General features: G+C 50.3%; 1 protein-coding gene across 1 annotated transcript in view; it reads right to left on the bottom strand.

The window, feature by feature from the left end:
* The window catches only part of LOC137326861 (uncharacterized), a 53,352-nt gene that overhangs the window by 6,124 nt on the left and 25,958 nt on the right, over positions 1-21,270 (bottom strand). Inside the window, 3 exon segments of the mRNA XM_067992243.1 lie at positions 3,450-3,562; positions 6,043-6,123; positions 18,972-19,109. Coding sequence (XP_067848344.1) covers positions 3,450-3,562; positions 6,043-6,123; positions 18,972-19,109 — 332 coding nt within the window.

Raw genomic sequence — 21,270 nt, 5'->3', positions numbered from 1 at the left:
CGTGGTGAGAAGTGTTCCTGGTTCAACTGGTCCGTGGGTACTGAGTTTTTGTAGGAAGTCTGTAGTGTCGCGACAGAAGCTGGGGGTTCCCTGTACGATGGGTTTCAGGATGCCCTCAATGTATCCAGAGAGGTTCTCACACAGGGTTCCGTTGCCTGATACACGGGACACAACCAACAGAGTACCCTTCGTCGTCCAGTACTTCCCCGGAGCGGAGAAACTACGCCATGTTCTCCGCAGCCTTCAACATGTCATCAATGATGACGAACACCTCACTATGGCCATCCCCACACCTCCACTACTCGCCTTTAAACAGTCACCCAACCTCAAACAAACCATCGTTCGCAGCAAATTACCCAGCTTTCAGGAGAACAGCGTCCACGACACCACACAACCCTGCCACGGTAACCTCTGCAAGACATGCCAGATCATCGACACAGATACCACCATCACACGAGAGGACACCACCCACCAGGTGCATGGTTCATACTCCTGTGACTCGGCCAACGTTGTCTACCTCATACGTTGCAGGAAAGGATGCCCCAGAGCATGGTACATTGGCGAGACCATGCAAACGCTGCGACAACGGATGAACGGACACCGCGCAACAATCGCCAGACAGGAGGGTTCCCTCCCAGTCGGGGAACACTTCAGCAGTCAAGGACATTCAGCCACCGACCTTCGGGTAAGCGTACTCCAAGGCGGCCTTCGAGACACTCGACAACGCAAAATCGTCGAGCAGAAATTGATAGCCAAGTTCCACACCCATGAGGATGGCCTCAACCGGGATCTTGGGTTCATGTCACGCTACACGTTACCCCACCAGCGAACAAATGTTATCTGTTTTTAATATAACGGGTCAATTGCTGTCTTTTCCTTCCGGATGTTTCTATGTTTCTACCTCTCTCGCTCTGTTTTTTTAATTGGCATCTCCACATCATCTGTTTTTTTAGTTCTGGCCGTTTGTATATTCGGTGGGCCTGTCGGTCACACCTATCTGTCTGAACACTTTGGTTGCCTTGGCAACGGGCAGTTGAAAAGACTCTGTAATCACCAGGCATTGTTCTGTGATTTATAAATGCGATAGGTTCGAGGATTTCAGTTCCACATTCACCTGAGGAAGGAGGAAGCCTCCGAAAGCTTGTGGATTTTAAAATAAAATTGTTGGACTATAACTTGGTGTTGTAAAATTGTTTAAAATAGTTTTGTGACCTTTGAAGACAATGCTGTCAATCAGTCATGACCAAAGGCACAGTTTGTTAGATCGTTAATTGGAATTAATCACGTTATCTGTGTCACCAGCATCTTCTGAAATTCTTACAATCTACAATACAATTTATACCAGAAACAAAGCTCCTTTAACATAACAGATTTCCTGATCAATCAAGCTTGCTTGGTTTACTTGGTTGCTTGGTGATTTTCATGTCTTTACCCTCCCATTTGCGCTTCAAAATGGGGCAATGACGGGACCAAAGTAGCACGAGTGGTTGAAGCTCTAACTCACTGCTTGGTTCCCGCCCATTCCAATTTTCTGGCAGACCTCAATCTAGGCGGCTGGAAGTTCGACTGGAAGCAGGAGGGAGCCTCATGAATGTGCGTTAATCACGGTCAGATGATGTAGTTATGATCCCCAAAGCCATTTTTGTCCCTGCCCACCAGATTACTGCCAGTTCCTGCTCCTGCTCAACAAACAAGGGCAGCAGAGGTAGGAAGGCAGCCATTCTGAGCATATATTAAAGGGATCCTCAGCTGCAGTCAGGGAAAGATGGACAGAAGTTTGGCTGACGTTTTTATGCCACTCCCTTGTGGGTTTTGTTGATTTAGGGCTTCCACAATTAACACCCTCGCTGTTGTAGATGCTGTAAACATTTTGCCTGCTGCTCAAAACTGGTGCTATCTTTCACGCCTGACACTTCCACCCTTCCCCTTTAAGGTGCTGCTGCCGGCCCTACAAAATCAGCTGCCCCACCAGATTTCCCGTCCCCAGATCAGCGAGCAACCTATGGGAAGCGCATTTTATGCCAGCAACTTGCCAAATCAATGTAAATGGCACAGGCCTCAAGCCGACCCCTTCAGGCAGGCGCAGCACACACCCGGGTCCACCACACACACATCAAAATCACACCCAGAGTGTTTCCTGTCTTCCATTTAAATGAAGGAGCAGTCATCATCCTGAACATTATTACATAAACAAAATGGAATAAAGGCACAAATCGCAATTTTGTCACAGCAACATTGTACAAAGGTGAAATCCTCCCCCCGACGCCCACCCATCCCTTCGCCAACCTCCTCCACTCTACCTGGTTCTAATTCAATCTGTATTAGCAATTATCTGAGCTTGCGGCCCATTTGAACTTAGTCTACGAACTGTTTGTGATCCTTATCCTTTACGCAATCCATTTACATGGGTGAAAAACTATGTAACTTAAAATGATTAAATATTTATTATGTGAGTTCCATTTTACACCTGTCGTGCAACATATCGCAAGGTGAAAATTGACCACCAGCTGACTATTTTTGTTTCCCTTCAGTTAATTACTGCATATCTTTTACAAGATTACTACAAAAGCCTCAGAACACATCCGCCAGTTCATAATCTACTGTCACTAGTTTCTCTGTGCAAATAAGCTTACCAGCAACACCCATTAAATAAATTAAAATTCTCCAGTTTGCTGTTACTTTTTCTTCTTCCTTAATCTGTCCATTGGCTTTTAAACCCTTGACCTGGCACTTTGTACAAGTAGGTAACATTATTGTCTTGTGACCCCAACCTGATGTTCTCCCCTTTCCTCTTTATTTGGATCAATCCTACAACGGAGTTCACTCCCCTTTCATTTCCAGCTCTGACGAAGGGTCATCAATAAAGCATCTTCACGGATACTCATTTTTTTATTTTTCATGCCCGAAACCCCATGCTTCTGAGTTTTGCAACATCTGTTAAATGTAATTTATTTGAAATTATCTGTTCATTATCACAATGCTGTTTGTGAGACCTTGCTGTGTGATTTTGGAGCAAGCACAGGCTAAGTGTACATGTGGTGGAAAGTGTCCAAGGCAGCTGCTGGTGAGATTTATCCATCACAAACTACATGAAGCATTTTTCTGCCTATTTGAGTATCACACTGATAGTTTGCTTCAGTTTTTGAAACAGAGTGAAAGTAATCCAATTGGTGGGAATGTCAAGAGCACAGTTATCCGCCCAGTTAGGGGCCATTTGTATGAAATATAAACATATCTTTAAACAACCGCCCCCAGTGGCTGGATCCCTAACCCCCTTAAGACAACAGGAATGAAAATGGGGAGAGATGGAGAACGGGCGGCTGATTCACTATTGCCCATTTTACACTACCGCCCAAAGTCAAAATTACTCTCCACTGAGTCTATGACTTCAATTGTGACGGGGATTTTTCTTTAAGAACAGGAACAAACTCAAAAGTAATTTCACTTACTGCATTTGTAATTTTGGCTGATAAGTTCCTGTAGGCTTCACTGCTGGGATTTTTTAACTCATTGCTGAATTCTCTGGATCTCAATCTTGCCTTCATTCTGAATGCTTTTTTGTCTGTGGAAACAATAATTCACTGTTATTAGTCGATCTCCTGTGCCATTACACATGGGGAGTCAACACCAAGTATAGTCTTCAGCTGAAATGGAATTAGAGGGTGGGGAGATAACTTGACAATGGCGTGCAGACGTAAGTAAGTCCCCATTTTAAAATCGCAAAATCTATTCCTTTCCCTCCTCTTGTCCTCTTTAATTCAGGCCCCATTTTAAAGTAATAAATTATGACCTTTTTTATTTTCACTATAAATCCCTGATTCCACCTTTATAATGAAAAGTAATTACGTAAACATGCCATAGTGTAATCACATCACCCTTCTCTCTACACACTCCTTCTCAATCCCCTTCTCTCACTCTCCTCTCTTTGTTTCAACACCATCTCTCACTTAACTCCCACCTTTCACAACGTATCACTCTCTCACAACCTTCTCTTCCTCCCTCAACCTTCTCTCTCAACTCGCTTGTTCATTTTAATCTCCTTGCTCTCTCAAATCCTTTCCCTCAGTTCCCCATCCTCACACACTCTCTCTTCTCTCTATGCCCGTTTCCTTCCCCCTTCCACCCTCCCTTCCTGTCTATTTTCCTTAAAAAGGCTTTGTTTTCTTTCAAAATTTAACCGCTTTCTAAAAAATCTAATTAGAATGAGGAAAGAATCTAACTGCTTTTTTTCTGAAGTTCAAAGAACACAAACAAAAGCTACAACAGGTGTGTAATTAGTGCACTGTCATTTTTCTCACCGTCTCACACAAACACACCGACCCTGTAATTCCATTTGAGTTCTGCTAATTTATCACCAGTGTTATGAAATGGAGCCAGGGAGAACCAGTGACACAATCTCTTCAAAAAAAACACTTAATATAAATTTTATCTCAATTCCGCTTTTGAAATTTGTCCCCTTGTTCGTCAAAATTCTGTAAAGAAAAGCTACTGAGCAGAAAGTTGAAGAATCTGAAGAAAAATATTTTATCAGTACAGCTGACTGAATGGTACTGATACATCCTGGGTAATTAGTTACACTGCACATGCTCAGACTGCATATTCCACATTCAGCCAACTGAGTCACAGGCCTGGCCAAAAATATCAACTGTAAGCCCAGTCTTTCGGGAAAGCCTGAGGCCTTCAAGTGGAAACCTTAATGAAGGCATTAAAAGACACAAAAGATAATTCAATGGATGCATTCAATCATGTTACTGTGAAATATATAATATTTGATTTATTTTTGCTTTGTATAAAGCCTTATTTTTCTGCATAAGAAATGTTGGTTATGGAGGAAAGAAACTGTATACTAAAAAAAGTTCAGAAGGCATTTTGAGGGAAATGTGACCAGATTGTGCAATCAGAGCGAAGAGTTTACATAGGCAATACCCATAATAAATGTGGGCAGAGGAATTTATGATGAAGAAAGTTGACGAGGGGAGTCCGGGGGGCAGATCTAGGACAGAACCCCATCCTCTATTGTAGAGTCATGTTGTGTCTAATTATATATCACATTTGTATACGGTGATATATAATTAGATACAATGTCACTTTCACAATATAGTTTTCACTGCGGTAAGAGCCCTGAAATGCCTGCACTCTGGGAGGGGGTGGGGGGGGGGGGCAGGATGATTTCCACCTACGGAGAGCCATTAACTTGGGACAGAACCCAGTAATGATGGGATTGTGGACTAGATCTTCCACCCATCGCCCCTCATCATGGAGGCATATCTGGGGGAGTTTCTGGGCTTCTCCAGGAAATTCCATTGACTGCACCCTAAAAAGGCCTCAGTGATATTCATGTCTGTTGAGAGCTGGCATGAGTACTGGTGAGGTCCCAGGAAAGACCCCCTAGACTCCGAAAAGAAAGGTAATCAGGCCCACAATGAAGCAATTACCTTTGAAATGTCTACATATTGCTCCATTAGGAGTAAATCGCAAACTAACCAACCGCATTTCTTCAGCTCTAAAAGTGTCTTGGGGTCCCAGGGTTGGAGTGGCCGGGTAGGACGACAAGGGAAGTTTAAGGGAAGGAGTTCTGCACGTTTGAGGTCAATGGAAGGAAACAGGAAACAGCCTGAAGGAAATATATTTGGAAATTGGGAGGTACAGGAGTGGGAAGTTCAGAGGAACAACGATACAAAGAAAGGAAAAGTCTGTCATGTAGAGAAAGGCTAGTGGTGAGAGAAGGACGGCCGATCAGATTACAAGCTATTCCTTGTTCCCAGAATCCTAGGAGTTGCTGGAAGAACTTCTCCAGATATGAGAAGAATATTCAAGTCATGGACAAGTTGGGCTTTATAAAGAGCTCGAGTTAATGAAGGGGAAATAAGTTACATTCAAAGTGTTACACCAGTGTTGTTGTGATAATGATTCTGTAATAATATAAATATAATTTAAGCATTTAAAGTAGCCATAGTAAACTTGCCAAAGACAACTGGAATGGATGTAGGAAAGAGCCTGGATTGCATCACAGATAAAGATCAGTGAAGGTAAAGTACTTACTGTTGCATTCACTGACTGTCATTGTCAAGCAGTCAGACAAAGCACAGATATTTGTCTGATTTACGAAACACGTATTAGGGTCTGTAAGTTAAAAATGGAACATTTCAGTCAATATTGAACCTGAATTCCTTTGATGAGTCAATAGAATACAAACACGTCATTCAAATGAGACCCTTGAATCTTTCTTATGGCCCAATGGATAAAAGCACTGCCTGGTACATTACTAAGCATTTTGGGGTAAAGATCCCAGTCTTCTACCCTTGGTCCGTGTTGTTATCTGATCTCAGTTGGGAGAGCACCCCTGAACTAGAGAGAGGAAAATCAGCCAGGGTTCTCGCTCCTGATCACTATATAGTGACTCCTTCTGAAAGTGCACGGGCGGGATTTTAACTTGGAAAAAAGGGTGGGTTGGGGGCAGGGTGGTAGTAAAATTTTAAAAATCTAAAACCTGCCCCCAACCCACCCATTTATGGTTTTAACGGAGGCGGGATGCTGCGCGGGCGACCAACCCGCTCTTAGGAGGAGGGTTGGTCAGTAAAAACTTTCACAATCCCCACACGATCTCCAACCCCTCCATGACGACTGAGCCCCCCCCGATGACCCTCGATAACTGACCCCCCCCCCCCGAGTGAATGAGCCCCCCGATGACTCACCCCCCCCCCACCACTATAGTGACAGAGCTCCCGATGGCTGAGCCTCTCCCCGATGGCTGAGCCTCCCCCAATGACAGTGGCCCGCGCCCCCCCCGCCCCCCGGTGACACCCGACCACCCCTATGACCCCCGATAACTGAGCCCCACGGATGACCATCGACCTTCCTGATGACTGAGCCCCCCCCGTGATGCCCCCCGACTCCGCCCCCCCGCCCGATGCCTCGTTCCACCCCCCGCCCCCAATCGAACACTTACCTGTTCACATCCTCTGCCTGGCTGCTCCCCAGTCCAACTGAGAACCAGCCCGTCAATCAGGCTGGCCTGTCGGGCAGGAAAAGTAGAAAAAAAAACACTTCCTTTCGTCAAAATCGTAAGGCTGACCGGGAAACCCATACTTCCCGACAGAAAATCCACTCCACCCACCGCCCTTTTCCCGGCTCCCCAATAAAATCATGTCCCATGTGTGAGACAGGAGCCGGCTTGACTGTGATATTGTTCCTATTAAATGGCCCATTGGCATTTGTGGGGTAATTTGGTGAGGCTCCACTCCCAGCTTGCGAGCAACAGGCATGGCAATGGAGACACGGCGACAACTATGTAGCCCTCATTTTGCAGCCCATGTTTGCACTGCTACAGAGCCATGCAAGTTTCCTCCTTTGTTGTCTAAGCTCATGTGAAATATTGCCTCTTAGGTGAGATACCAGACAGCTACCAGCACCTGTGGGACTGTACAAAGTGGACTGAACAAATCAAGAAAGAAGAACAGAGAAAACTTGAAAAATAAACAATTAAAGCCTTTCATCCACAGGTACAATTATCCACTTGATATAATTTACAAGCGATGCTGAAGTTAGGTGGCATCATTGCATTCCACATTCACATCACATTTTGCATTTTTGTGAAAGGCTGCAAGAAATGCTTGCCCGAGACATTTCTGGGATGAGGATGTCCCTTTAAATCTATTGTGTAACAAATAGTTTTTTATCATGTCGGCATCCATTAATCACCAAGAGATGTAAGGCTGGGAATGAACATTTGGTGATATTAGGCCATGATGACGAGGTCTTGGAGAGGGTGCAGGAGAGATTTACCCGAATGATACCAGGGATGCAGGACCTCAGTTATGTGGAGAGACTAGAGATGCTGGGATTGTTCTCCTTAGAGCAGAGAAGGTTAAGGGGAAATTTAATAGAGGTGTCCAAAATTATGAGGGGTTTTGATAGAGTAAATAAGGAGAAATTGTTTCCAGTGGTGGGTCAGGAACCAAAGGATACAGATGGTACAATTTTAAAGGGTGTGGCAGGAACTGATAGATCTGGCTGCTCACATACACAAATATTTGAAGCTTGCAGGAGAAGTTCAGAAGGCTGTTAAAAAAGTATAAACGATCCTTGGCTTTATAAATAGAGGCATAGAGTACAAAAGCAAGGAAGATATGCTAAACATTTCTAAATCACCGGTTCGGCCTCAGCTCGAATTGTTATAATCTGGAATTCTCTGCCTGAGAGAGCGATGGAAGAAAATTCAATGGTAACTTTCAAAATGGATTGGAATATATACTTGAAAAGGAAAAATTTGCAGGGTTCTGGGAAAAGAGCAGGGCAGTGGGACTAATCAGACAGCTCTTTCAGAGAGTCAGCACAGGCACAATGGGCCGAATGGCCTCCCTCTGTGCTGTACGATTCTATGGGGGGAGTTTTACTCCTGGACGACGGGTGGCCGAAGTTCAGGGGGTGGGGTGGGGAGGGGGGGATTTAAATTGATAAAAATGTGAAACCCAACACCTCTTCCCAGATTTCTGCAGCAGGGTAGTGGACGGCCTCTGGAGAGGCGGATCCATAATTATAATATTTAAATGAGACTCCGTTCCTCAGATTTTGGCAGCCATTTAAAGTTAACCGTTGCAGGCCGGGTTTCCCACAGCTCGGGAAATCCGACAGCTGAAGCGAGGTGGGGGGTTGACGAATCCATCAAGGAAATGCATTTCCAGCACTGCTTGTGGGCCAGGAGGAGAAGGAGTGCTTCCTCCGGGCCACTCAAGCACATCTTCTGCTGCGATCTCGCCTCCTGCGACCTTCAGATCCCGCCCCCCGCAATCTGACGACCCCCCTCCCCTCGTGATATTCAGCATCTCCCCCTCCCTCCCCATCCCGCGATCTCCCCCTCCCGCGATCTCCCTTCCCCTCTTGCCATCTCTTGCCATCTCTCTCTCTCCCCCTCTTGCCATCTCTCTCTCTCCCCCTCTTGCCATCGCTCTCTCTCCCCCTCTTGCCATCGCTCTCTCTCCCCCTCTTGCCATCGCTCTCTCTCCCCCTCTTGCCATCGCTCTCTCTCCCCCTCTTGCCATCGCTCTCTCTCCCCCTCTTGCCATCGCTCTCTCTCCCCCTCTTGCCATCGTTCTCTCTCCCCCTCTTGCCATCGCTCTCTCTCCCCCTCTTGCCATCGCTCTCTCTCCCCCTCTTGCCATCGCTCTCTCTCCCCCTCTTGCCATCGCTCTCTCTCCCCCTCTTGCCATCTTGCCATCTCTCTCTCTCCCCCTCTTGCCATCTCTCTCTCTCTCTCTCCCTCTTGCCATCTCTCTCTCTCTCTCTCTCCCCTCTTGCCATCTCTCTCTCTCTCTCTCTCCCTCTTGCCATCTCTCTCTCTCTCTCTCCCCCTCTTGCCATCTCTCTCTCTCTCCCCCTCTTGCCATCTCTCTCTCTATCCCCCTCTTGCCATCTCTCTCTCTCTCCCCCTCTTGCCATCTCTCTCTCTCTCCCCCTCTTGCCATCTCTCTCTCTCTCTCCCTCTTGCCATCTCTCTCTCTCTCTCTCTCCCCCTCTTGCCATCTCTCTCTCTCTCTCTCCCCCTCTTGCCATCTCTCTCTCTCTCTCTCTCTCTCCCCCTCTTGCCATCTCTCTCCCTCTCTCTCTCTCTCCCCCTCTTGCCATCTCTCTCTCTCTCTCTCCCCCTCTTGCCATCTCTCTCTCTCTCTCTCCCCCTCTTGCCATCTCTCTCTCTCTCTCCCCCTCTTGCCATCTCTCTCTCTCTCGCCCCTCTTGCCATCTCTCTCTCTCTCCCCCTCTTGCCATCTCTCTCTCTCTCCACCTCTTGCCATCTCTCTCTCTCTCTCTCTCCCCCTCTTGCCATCTCTCTCTCTCTCTCTCTCTCTCTCTCTCCCTCTTGCCATCTCTCTCTCTCTCTCTCCCCTCTTGCCATCTCTCCCTCTCTCCCCCTCTTGCCATCTCTCTCTCTATCCCCCTCTTGCCATCTCTCTCTCTCTCTCTCCCCCTCTTGCCATCTCTCTCCTCTCTCCCCCTCTTGCCATCTCTCTCTCTATCCCCCTCTTGCCATCTCTCTCTCTCTCTCCCCCTCTTGCCATCTCTCTCTCTCTCTCCCCCTCTTGCCATCTCTCTCTCTCTCTCCCTCTTGCCATCTCTCTCTCTCTCTCTCTCCCCCTCTTGCCATCTCTCTCTCTCTCTCTCCCCCTCTTGCCATCTCTCTCCCTCTCTCTCTCTCTCCCCCTCTTGCCATCTCTCTCTCTCTCTCTCCCCCTCTTGCCATCTCTCTCTCTCTCTCTCCCCCTCTTGCCATCTCTCTCTCTCTCTCTCCCCCTCTTGCCATCTCTCTCTCTCTTTCCCCCTCTTGCCATCTCTCTCTCTCTCCGCCCCTCTTGCCATCTCTCTCTCTCTCCCCCTCTTGCCATCTCTCTCTCTCTCCCACCTCTTGCCATCTCTCTCTCTCTCCCCCTCTTGCCATCTCTCTCTCTCTCCCCCTCTTGCCATCTCTCTCTCTCTCCCCCCTCTTGCCATCTCTCTCTCTCTCCCCCTCTTGCCATCTCTCTCTCACTCCCCCTCTTGCCATCTCTCTCTCTCTCCCCCTCTTGCCATCTCTCTCTCTCTCTCCCCCTCTTGCCATCTCTCTCTCTCTCTCCCCCTCTTGCCATCTCTCTCTCTCCCCCTCTTGCAATCTCTCTCTCTCTCTCTCTCTCTCCCCCTCTTGCCATCTCTCTCTCTCTCTCTCCCCCTCTTGCCATCTCTCTCTCTCTCTCTCCCCCTCTTGCCATCTCTCTCTCTCTCTCTCCCCCTCTTGCCATCTCTCTCTCTCTTTCCCCCTCTTGCCATCTCTCTCTCTCTCCGCCCCTCTTGCCATCTCTCTCTCTCTCCCCCTCTTGCCATCTCTCTCTCTCTCCACCTCTTGCCATCTCTCTCTCACTCCCCCTCTTGCCATCTCTCTCTCTCTCCCCCTCTTGCCATCTCTCTCTCTCTCTCCCCCTCTTGCCATCTCTCTCTCTCTCTCCCCCTCTTGCCATCTCTCTCTCTCCCCCTCTTGCAATCTCTCTCTCTCTCTCTCTCTCTCCCCCTCTTGCCATCTCTCTCTCTCTCTCTCCCCCTCTTGCCATCTCTCTCTCTCTCTCTCCCCCTCTTGCCATCTCTCTCTCTCTCCCCCTCTTGCCATCTCTCTCTCTCTCCCCCTCTTGCCATCTCTCTCTCTCTCCCCCTCTTGCCATCTCTCTCTCTCTCCCCCTCTTGCCATCTCTCTCTCTCTCTCTCTCCCCCTCTTGCCATCTCTCTCTCTCTCTCTCCCCCTCTTGCCATCTCTCTCTCTCTCCCCCTCTTGCCATCTCTCTCTGTCTCCCCCTCTTGCCATCTCTCTCTCTCTCTCCCCCTCTTGCATTCTCTCTCTCTCTCTCTCTCTCTCCCCCTCTTGCCATCTCTCTCTCTCTCCCCCTCTTGCCATCTCTCTCTCTCTCCCCCTCTTGCCATCTCTCTCTCTCTCTCCCTCTTGCCATCTCTCTCTCTCTCTCTCTCCCCCTCTTGCCATCTCTCTCTCTCTCTCTCCCCCTCTTGCCATCTCTCTCTCTCTCTCTCTCTCTCCCCCTCTTGCCATCTCTCTCCCTCTCTCTCTCTCTCCCCCTCTTGCCATCTCTCTCTCTCTCTCTCCCCCTCTTGCCATCTCTCTCTCTCTCTCTCCCCCTCTTGCCATCTCTCTCTCTCTCTCCCCCTCTTGCCATCTCTCTCTCTCTCCGCCCCTCTTGCCATCTCTCTCTCTCTCCCCCTCTTGCCATCTCTCTCTCTCTCCACCTCTTGCCATCTCTCTCTCTCTCTCTCTCCCCCTCTTGCCATCTCTCTCTCTCTCTCTCTCTCTCTCTCTCCCTCTTGCCATCTCTCTCTCTCTCTCTCCCCCTCTTGCCATCTCTCCCTCTCTCCCCCTCTTGCCATCTCTCTCTCTATCCCCCTCTTGCCATCTCTCTCTATCTCTCTCCCCCTCTTGCCATCTCTCCCTCTCTCCCCCTCTTGCCATCTCTCTCTCTATCCCCCTCTTGCCATCTCTCTCTCTCTCCCCCTCTTGCCATCTCTCTCTCTCTCCCCCTCTTGCCATCTCTCTCTCTCTCTCCCTCTTGCCATCTCTCTCTCTCTCTCTCTCCCCCTCTTGCCATCTCTCTCTCTCTCTCTCCCCCTCTTGCCATCTCTCTCCCTCTCTCTCTCTCTCCCCCTCTTGCCATCTCTCTCTCTCTCTCTCCCCCTCTTGCCATCTCTCTCTCTCTCTCTCCCCCTCTTGCCATCTCTCTCTCTCTCTCTCCCCCTCTTGCCATCTCTCTCTCTCTTTCCCCCTCTTGCCATCTCTCTCTCTCTCCGCCCCTCTTGCCATCTCTCTCTCTCTCCCCCTCTTGCCATCTCTCTCTCTCTCCACCTCTTGCCATCTCTCTCTCTCTCCCCCTCTTGCCATCTCTCTCTCTCTCCCCCTCTTGCCATCTCTCTCTCTCTCCCCCTCTTGCCATCTCTCTCTCTCTCCCCCTCTTGCCATCTCTCTCTCACTCCCCCTCTTGCCATCTCTCTCTCTCTCCCCCTCTTGCCATCTCTCTCTCTCTCTCCCCCTCTTGCCATCTCTCTCTCTCTCTCCCCCTCTTGCCATCTCTCTCTCTCCCCCTCTTGCAATCTCTCTCTCTCTCTCTCTCTCTCCCCCTCTTGCCATCTCTCTCTCTCTCTCTCCCCCTCTTGCCATCTCTCTCTCTCTCTCTCCCCCTCTTGCCATCTCTCTCTCTCTCTCTCCCCCTCTTGCCATCTCTCTCTCTCTTTCCCCCTCTTGCCATCTCTCTCTCTCTCCGCCCCTCTTGCCATCTCTCTCTCTCTCCCCCTCTTGCCATCTCTCTCTCTCTCCACCTCTTGCCATCTCTCTCTCACTCCCCCTCTTGCCATCTCTCTCTCTCTCCCCCTCTTGCCATCTCTCTCTCTCTCTCCCCCTCTTGCCATCTCTCTCTCTCTCTCCCCCTCTTGCCATCTCTCTCTCTCCCCCTCTTGCAATCTCTCTCTCTCTCTCTCTCTCTCCCCCTCTTGCCATCTCTCTCTCTCTCTCTCCCCCTCTTGCCATCTCTCTCTCTCTCTCTCCCCCTCTTGCCATCTCTCTCTCTCTCCCCCTCTTGCCATCTCTCTCTCTCTCCCCCTCTTGCCATCTCTCTCTCTCTCCCCCTCTTGCCATCTCTCTCTCTCTCCCCCTCTTGCCATCTCTCTCTCTCTCTCTCTCCCCCTCTTGCCATCTCTCTCTCTCTCTCTCCCCCTCTTGCCATCTCTCTCTCTCTCCCCCTCTTGCCATCTCTCTCTGTCTCCCCCTCTTGCCATCTCTCTCTCTCTCTCCCCCTCTTGCATTCTCTCTCTCTCTCTCTCTCTCTCTCCCCCTCTTGCCATCTCTCTCTCTCTCCCCCTCTTGCCATCTCTCTCTCTCTCTCTCCCCCTCTTGCCATCTCTCTCTCTCCCCCTCTTGCCATCTCTCTCTCTCTCCCCCTGTTGCCATCTCTCTCTCTCTCCCCCTCTTGCCATCTCTCTCTCTCTCCCCCTCTTGCCATCTCTCTCTCTCTCTCCCCCTCTTGCCATCTCTCTCTCTCTCTCTCTCTCCCCCTCTTGCCATCTCTCTCTCTCTCTCTCTCTCCCCCTCTTGCCATCTCTCTCTCTCTCTCTCTCTCTCCCCCTCTTGCCATCTATCTCTCTCTCTCTCCCCCCTCTTGCCATCTCTCTCTCTCTCCCCCTCTTGCCATCTCTCTCTCTCTCTCTCCCCCTCTTGCCATCTCTATCTCTCTCTCTCTCTCCCTCTTACCATCTCTCTCTCTCTCTCCCCCTCTTGCCATCTCTCTCTCTCTCTCTCTCTCCCCCTCTTGCCATCTCTCTCTCTCCCCCTCTTGCCATCTCTCTCTCTCTCCCCCTCTTGCCATCTCTCTCTCTCTCCCCCTCTTGCCAGCTCTCTCTCTCCCCCTCTTGCCAGCTCTCTCTCTCCCCCTCTTGCCAGCTCTCTCTCTCCCCCTCTTGCCAGCTCTCTCTCTCCCCCTCTTGCCAGCTCTCTCTCTCCCCCTCTTGCCAGCTCTCTCTCTCCCCCTCTTGCCAGCTCTCTCTCTCCCCCTCTTGCCAGCTCTCTCTCTCCCACTCTTGCCAGCTCTCTCTCTCTCTCTCCCCCTCTTGCCATCTCTCTCTCTCCCCCTCTTGCCATCTCTCTCTCCACCTCTTGCCATCTCTCTCTCTCTCTCTCCCCCTCTTGCCATCTCTCTCTCTCTCTCTCCCCCTCCCCCTCTTGCCATCTCTCTCTCTCTCTCTCTCTCTCTCCCCCTCTTGCCATCTCTCTCTCTCTCCCCCTCTTGCCATCTCTCTCTCTCTCTCCCCCTCTTGCCATCTCTCTCTCTCTCTCTCCCCCTCTTGCCATCTCTCTCTCTCTCTCTCTCCCTCTTGCCATCTCTCTCTCTCTCTCCCCCCCTCTTGCCATCTCTCTCTCTCCCCCTCTTGCCATCTCTCTCTCCCCCTCTTGCCATCTCTCTCTCTCTCCCTCTTGCCATCTCTCTCTCCCCCTCTTGCCATCTCTCTCTCTCTCTCCCCCTCTTGCCATCTCTCTCTCTCTCTCCCCCTCTTGCCATCTCTCTCTCTCTCTCCCCCTCTTGCCATCTCTCTCTCTCTCCCCCTCTTGCCATCTCTCTCTCTCTCCCCCTCTTGCCATCTCTCTCTCTCTCTCTCTCTCTCCCCCCCTCTTGCCAGCTCTCTCTCTCTCCCCCTCTTGCCAGCTCTCTCTCTCCCCCTCTTGCCATCTCTCTCTCTCCCCCTCTTGCCATCTCTCTCTCTCCCCCTCTTGCCATCTCTCTCTCTCTCTCCCCCTCTTGCCATCTCTCTCTCTCCCCCTCTTGCCATCTCTCTCTCTCCCCCTCTTGCCATCTCTCTCTCTCCCCCTCTTGCCATCTCTCTCTCTCTCTCCCCCTCTTGCCATCTCTCTCTCTCTCTCCCCCTCTTGCCATCTCTCTCTCTCTCTCTCTCTCCCCCTCTTGCCATCTCTCTCTCTCCCCCTCTTGCCATCTCTCTCTCTCCCCCTCTTGCCATCTCTCTCTCTCTCTCCCCCTCTTGCCATCTCTCTCTCTCTCTCTCTCCCTCTTGCCATCTCTCTCTCTCTCTCTCCCCCTCTTGCCATCTCTCTCTCTATCTCACCCCCTCTTGCCATCTCTCTCTCTCCCCCTCTTGCCATCTCTCTCTCTCCCCCTCTTGCCATCTCTCTCTCTCCCCCTCTTGCCATCTCTCTCTCTCCCCCTCTTGCCATCTCTCTCTCTCCCTCTTGCCATCTCTCTCTCTCTCTCCCCCTCTTGCCATCTCTCTCTCTCTCTCCCCCTCTTGCCATCTCTCTCTCTCTCTCCCCCTCTTGCCATCTCTCTCTCTCTCTCCCCCTCTTGCCATCTCTCTCTCTCTCCCCCTCTTGCCATCTCTCTCTCTCCCCCTCTTGCCATCTCTCTCTCTCTCTCCCCCTCTTGCCATCTCTCTCTCTCTCTCTCTCTCCCCCTCTTGCCATCTCTCTCTCTCTCTCTCTCTCCCCCTCTTGCCATCTCTCTCTCTCTCTCTCTCTCTCCCCCTCTTGCCATCTATCTCTCTCTCTCTCCCCCCTCTTGCCATCTCTCTCTCTCTCCTCCTCTTGCCATCTCTCTCTCTCTCTCTCCCCCTCTTGCCATCTCTATCTCTCTCTCTCTCTCCCTCTTACCATCTCTCTCTCTCTCTCTCCCCCTCTTGCCATCTCTCTCTCTCTCTCTCTCTCCCCCTCTTGCCATCTCTCTCTCTCCCCCTCTTGCCATCTCTCTCTCTCTCCCCCTCTTGCCATCTCTCTCTCTCTCCCCCTCTTGCCATCTCTCTCTCTCTCCCCCTCTTGCCATCTCTCTCTCTCTCCCCCTCTTGCCATCTCTCTCTCTCTCTCTCTCCCCCGCTTGCCATCTCTTCTCTCCCCCTCTTGCCATCTCTCTCTCTCCCCCTCTTGCCAGCTCTCTCTCTCCCCCTCTTGCCAGCTCTCTCTCTCCCCCTCTTGCCAGCTCTCTCTCTCCCCCTCTTGCCAGCTCTCTCTCTCCCACTCTTGCCAGCTCTCTCTCTCTCTCTCCCCCTCTTGCCATCTCTCTCTCTCCCCCTCTTGCCATCTCTCTCTCTCCCCCTCTTGCCATCTCTCTCTCCCCCTCTTGCCATCTCTCTCTCTCTCTCTCCCCCTCTTGCCATCTCTCTCTCTCTCTCTCCCCCTCCCCCTCTTGCCATCTCTCTCTCTCTCTCTCTCCCCCTCTTGCCATCTCTCTCTCTCTCCCCCTCTTGCCATCTCTCTCTCTCTCTCCCCCTCTTGACATCACTCTCTCTCTCTCTCCCCCTCTTGCCATCTCTCTCTCTCTCTCTCTCCCTCTTGCCATCTCTCTCTCTCTCTCTCCCCCCCTCTTGCCATCTCTCTCTCTCCCCCTCTTGCCATCTCTCTCTCCCCCTCTTGCCATCTCTCTCTCTCTCTCCCTCTTGCCATCTCTCTCTCCCCCTCTTGCCATCTCTCTCTCTCTCTCCCCCTCTTGCCATCTCTCTCTCTCTCTCCCCCTCTTGCCATCTCTCTCTCTCACTCCCCCTCTTGCCATCTCTCTCTCTCTCCCCCTCTTGCCATCTCTCTCTCTCTCTCCCCCTCTTGCCATCTCTCTCTCTCTCTCTCTCTCCCCCCCTCTTGCCAGCTCTCTCTCTCTCCCCCTCTTGCCAGCTCTCTCTCCCCCCCTCTTGCCATCTCTCTCTCTCCCCCTCTTGCCATCTCTCTCTCTCCCCCTCTTGCCATCTCTCTCTCTCTCTCCCCCTCTTGCCATCTCTCTCCCTCCCCCTCTTGCCATCTCTCTCTCTCCCCCTCTTGCCATCTCTCTCTCTCTCCCCCTCTTGCCATCTCTCTCTCTCTCTCCCCCTCTTGCCATCTCTCTCTCTCTCCCCCTCTTGCCATCTCTCTCTCTCTCTCTCCCCCTCTTGCCATCTCTCTCTCTCCCCCTCTTGCCATCTCTCTCTCTCTCTCCCCCTCTTGCCATCTCTCTCTCTCTCTCTCCCCCTCTTGCCATCTCTCTCTCTCTCTCTCCCCCTCTTGCCATCTCTCTCTCTCTCTCTCCCCCTCTTGCCATCTCTCTCTCTCTCTCTCCCCCTCTTGCCATTTCTCTCTCTCTCTCTCCCCCTCTTGCCATCTCTCTCTCTCCCCCTCTTGCCATCTCTCTCTCTCCCCCTCTTGCCATCTCTCTCTCTCCCCCTCTTGCCATCTCTCTCTCTCCCCCTCTTGCCATCTCTCTCTCTCCCCCTCTTGCCATCTCTCTCTCTCTCTCCCCCTCTTGCCATCTCTCTCTCTCACTCTCTCCCCCCCTCTTGCCATCTCTCTCTCTCACTCTCTCTCTCCCCCTCTTGCCATCTCTCTCTCTCTCTCCCCCCCCTCTTGCCATCTCTCTCTCTCTCTCCCCCTCTTGCTCTCTCTCTCTCTCTCCCCCTCTAGCCATCTCTCTCTCTCTCTCCCCCTCTTGCCATCTCTCTCTCTCTCTCCCCTCTTGCCATCTCTCTCTCTCTCCCCCTCTTGCCATCTCTCTCTCTCTCCCCCTCTTGCCATCTCTCTCTCTCTCCCCCTCTTGCCATCTCTCTCTCTCTCCCCCTCTTGCCATCTCTCTCTCTCTCCCCCTCTTGCCATTTCTCTCTCTCTCTCTCCCCCTCTTGCCATCTCTCTCTCTCCCCCTCTTGCCATCTCTCTCTCTCCCCCTCTTGCCATCTCTCTCTCTCCCCCTCTTGCCATCTCTCTCTCTCCCCCTCTTGCCATCTCTCTCTCTCCCCCTCTTGCCATCTCTCTCTCTCTCTCCCCCTCTTGCCATCTCTCTCTCTCACTCTCTCTCCCCCCCTCTTGCCATCTCTCTCTCTCACTCTCTCTCTCCCCCTCTTGCCATCTCTCTCTCTCTCTCCCCCCCCTCTTGCCATCTCTCTCTCTCTCCCCCCCCTCTTGCCATCTCTCTCTCTCTCCCCCTCTAGCCATCTCTCTCTCTCTCTCCCCCTCTTGCCATCTCTCTCTCTCTCTCCCCTCTTGCCATCTCTCTCTCTCTCCCCCTCTTGCCATCTCTCTCTCTCTCCCCCTCTTGCCATCTCTCTCTCTCTCCCCCTCTTGCCATCTCTCTCTCTCTCCCCCTCTTGCCATCTCTCTCTCTCTCCCCCTCTTGCCATCTCTCTCTCTCTCTCCCCCTCTTGCCATCTCTCTCTCCCCCTCTTGCCATCTCTCTCTCCCCCTCTTGCCATCTCTCTCTCCCCCTCTTGCCATCTCTCTCTCCCCCTCTTGCCATCTCTCTCTCCCCCTCTTGCCATCTCTCTCTCCCCCTCTTGCCATCTCTCTCTCCCCCTCTTGCCATCTCTCTCTCCCCCTCTTGCCATCTCTCTCTCCCCCTCTTGCCATCTCTCTCTCCCCCTCTTGCCATCTCTCTCTCCCCCTCTTGCCATCTCTCTCTCTCTCCCGCGAAAGATCTCTCTCTCTGGATCTCCCCCCATCCAGTTTGTGAAATTAACCCCCACCCCGATCTTCTCGATTGCCGGGGACCGTCGCCATTCCTCCCCAGCTTCTGCCTTCGACTGCAGGCTATCCCGCCCAGTAGCCGGCCTGCCTCTTCATCTGGCCGACTGCCAGATGGGAAATTGAGTAAATAATTTATAATGAGGTTCTGCCATTAAATTCTGTGCCATTAAATTCTGCAGAACTACCACCTTCCCGGTATTTCCGGGTTCCCTGGCTGCTGACAAACGCCCCCGCTTCCTCCCTGCCTCCCCATAAATATCGGGGCCTATGATTCTGTGACATTCCTCTGTTCGTTTCACCAAGTCGTTAATCCATTTATTTCAAATAGGCAATGCCTCTGTTAAAATAGTGGGGAGAGGAATGTCAGACAAACACATTAAGCACTTTAGTATTAATATCACCAAGAATCATTTCAAGCCTGTACACTTTTAATATTCCTTACTGTCCCAACACTCCTCGTTTAAACAGTTCAGATCTTTACCTCTGCACTGTGTTCCTGGGTTTGCCGGATTGGTATCTAAAATTCCTTGGAAACATCCACATGAGTAATTCCCTGGGGTGTTTGTGCAGGCAGCAAAATCAGAGCATGTGTTGTTCCCAGTCTGACACTCGTCAACATCTGAAACAAGAATTAGATAAAAACAATCAGTTGGAGCAAAAGTTACTTTAACCCAATGACCTAAAGCCGTGTTAACCTCAGACAATGTCCTACCTTCACATGTTCTTCCAGGTGTGTTGGGGCTTGTGTCTGTGAACCCAGCATTACACTGACAGGTGTAAGTTGCATTTAATCTTATACACGTTCCATTACCTGAACAGTCATTCAGCCCTGGTTGGCAGCTGTCTCTGTCTGTAATGATGAGCGCAGATCGGGGTTAGAAAATTGATTCAATTTGAACTCAACTAGTTTAGAAGTATTTGAAGATTCCTCTTTCCTCACTTTACTCCAACAGAAATGTCATCTCCTAATAGTTGGAAATTATTAATTCGGAATGGTCCCTGAACAGCATGGGCAGATGGCCCATGTGACAGGAGTTGGATAGTGCAGTGAGGCAGAACACTATTCTGTTACCTCTGGGCTTGGGTTTTGAACCAGCCATAAAGAATAAAGGTCTGCACTCTCTTCCAGTTGCAAGAATCCAAAAGGAAATAAGTGTTGGGATTTAGAACACAGCAAAATGGAAAAAATTCCATCAGGTTATTTTTCCTGCAGGTGGCATCTATAGACACTGCAAATTAATCAGTTTCTTGGACACAACACTGTCTGCTCACAAAAATTAAAGTATAAATTAATTAAGATTTTACACTTTTTAATGTTTTTCACTGGGCTCCTGAGCCTAGACCACAACCTAAGGCTCATTCAGAAGTAGCCAGCTGCCAGCCTGTAACCGCTCAGTATGATCCAGTCAAAAAATTTTGCTTGCTGATAATATCAATCCAGACCTCAGAGAATCAACATTTTTTTCCAACTTAACCTTGTCAACATTAGCCACCAAACTAACATTAGTCAGGCCCTGCATGCTCTTCCTCCTCCCTGTGAATCCAACTATTAGAATCAAGCCTCATCCCATCATCACCTACTCTGGATCATTCTTTGCCAGGCTCCCAAAACTGTGGAACTCCTTCCAATCCCCAGTCTTCCTTTCTTCCTAAACTCTTCAGGCTTTTAAAATCCAAGTTTGGAATCACTTATCCACTTCATGATTCAGCCTTGTCTCCCTTCTGTTCTTTTTAATCTTTAGTGGCACCTGCAGGATAATCTTTGGCCTTTTCCAGTTCTTCTAGAATTTCACCAAGTCCTCTGAGGCCAGTGGTTGAAATGCTTGTTGTGGAATTCCTTACCTGAAATGGTTGTGTTTTGAAGGTCTACAGCAAACTGTTGCGTGTTCTTTAAAGATTCCGTAAGCGTTTCTTTGATATCAGATACAGTGACATTCACGTTTGTTGATGTCGCCACACCAAAGTTTACAATCAGGCTACCTTGTTCAATAGATGTGACAATGATTCTCACTTTCCCACGCCTGATTAAATCCCGGACATCTGCTGTAAGTCCTTTTTCCAGCTTAAACGAAAGAAACAGAAATCCTCTTCTGAGATTTGTTTAATTTTTTTCCCCACAGAACATGAGCATCGCTAAAATGCTCTTCATATTACACATTTCAATAAGGCAAGGTTACCCACATCTAACCTTAATCAAAGGCCATCTGTGGATATCAGGGGTGGGGGGGATGAGGAGGGGGCTAGCTCTCTTAATAGCCAGCTGGGATTAAATGGCACTGGTCTTGCCTCGCTTAGCCAAACAAATAAAATCAGATTAATCGTTATTCGGCTCAATGTTGCTTCCCTGGATTAAGTCTGGGACTTTTTTCCCTGGAGAGTAGGAGGTTAAGGGGTGATCTTATAAAAGTCTATAAAATAATGAGCAGCATAGATAAGGTAGATAGTCAAAATCTTTTCCCAAAGGTAGGGGAGTCTATAACGAGGGGGCATAGATTTAAGGTGAGAGGGGAGAGATACAAAAGGGTCCAGAGGGGCAATTTTTTCACTCAAAGGGTGGTGAGTGTCTGGAACGAGCTGCCAGAGGCAGTAGTAGAGGCGGGTACAATTTTGTCTTTTAAAAAGCATTTGGACAGTTACATGGGTAAGATGGGTATAGAGGGATATGGGCCAAGTGCAGGAAATTGGGAATGGTTAGTGGTATAAACTGGGCGACATGGACATGTTGGGCCGAAGGGCCTGTTTCCATGTTGTAACTTCTATGATTCTTTGATTCTATAAGT

The sequence above is a fragment of the Heptranchias perlo genome, chromosome 11 (assembly GCF_035084215.1).
Source record: "Heptranchias perlo isolate sHepPer1 chromosome 11, sHepPer1.hap1, whole genome shotgun sequence".
Lineage (NCBI taxonomy): Eukaryota > Metazoa > Chordata > Chondrichthyes > Hexanchiformes > Hexanchidae > Heptranchias > Heptranchias perlo.
Note: the sequence above shows the minus strand (reverse complement) of the source record. Positions and strands in the feature narration are given on the sequence as shown.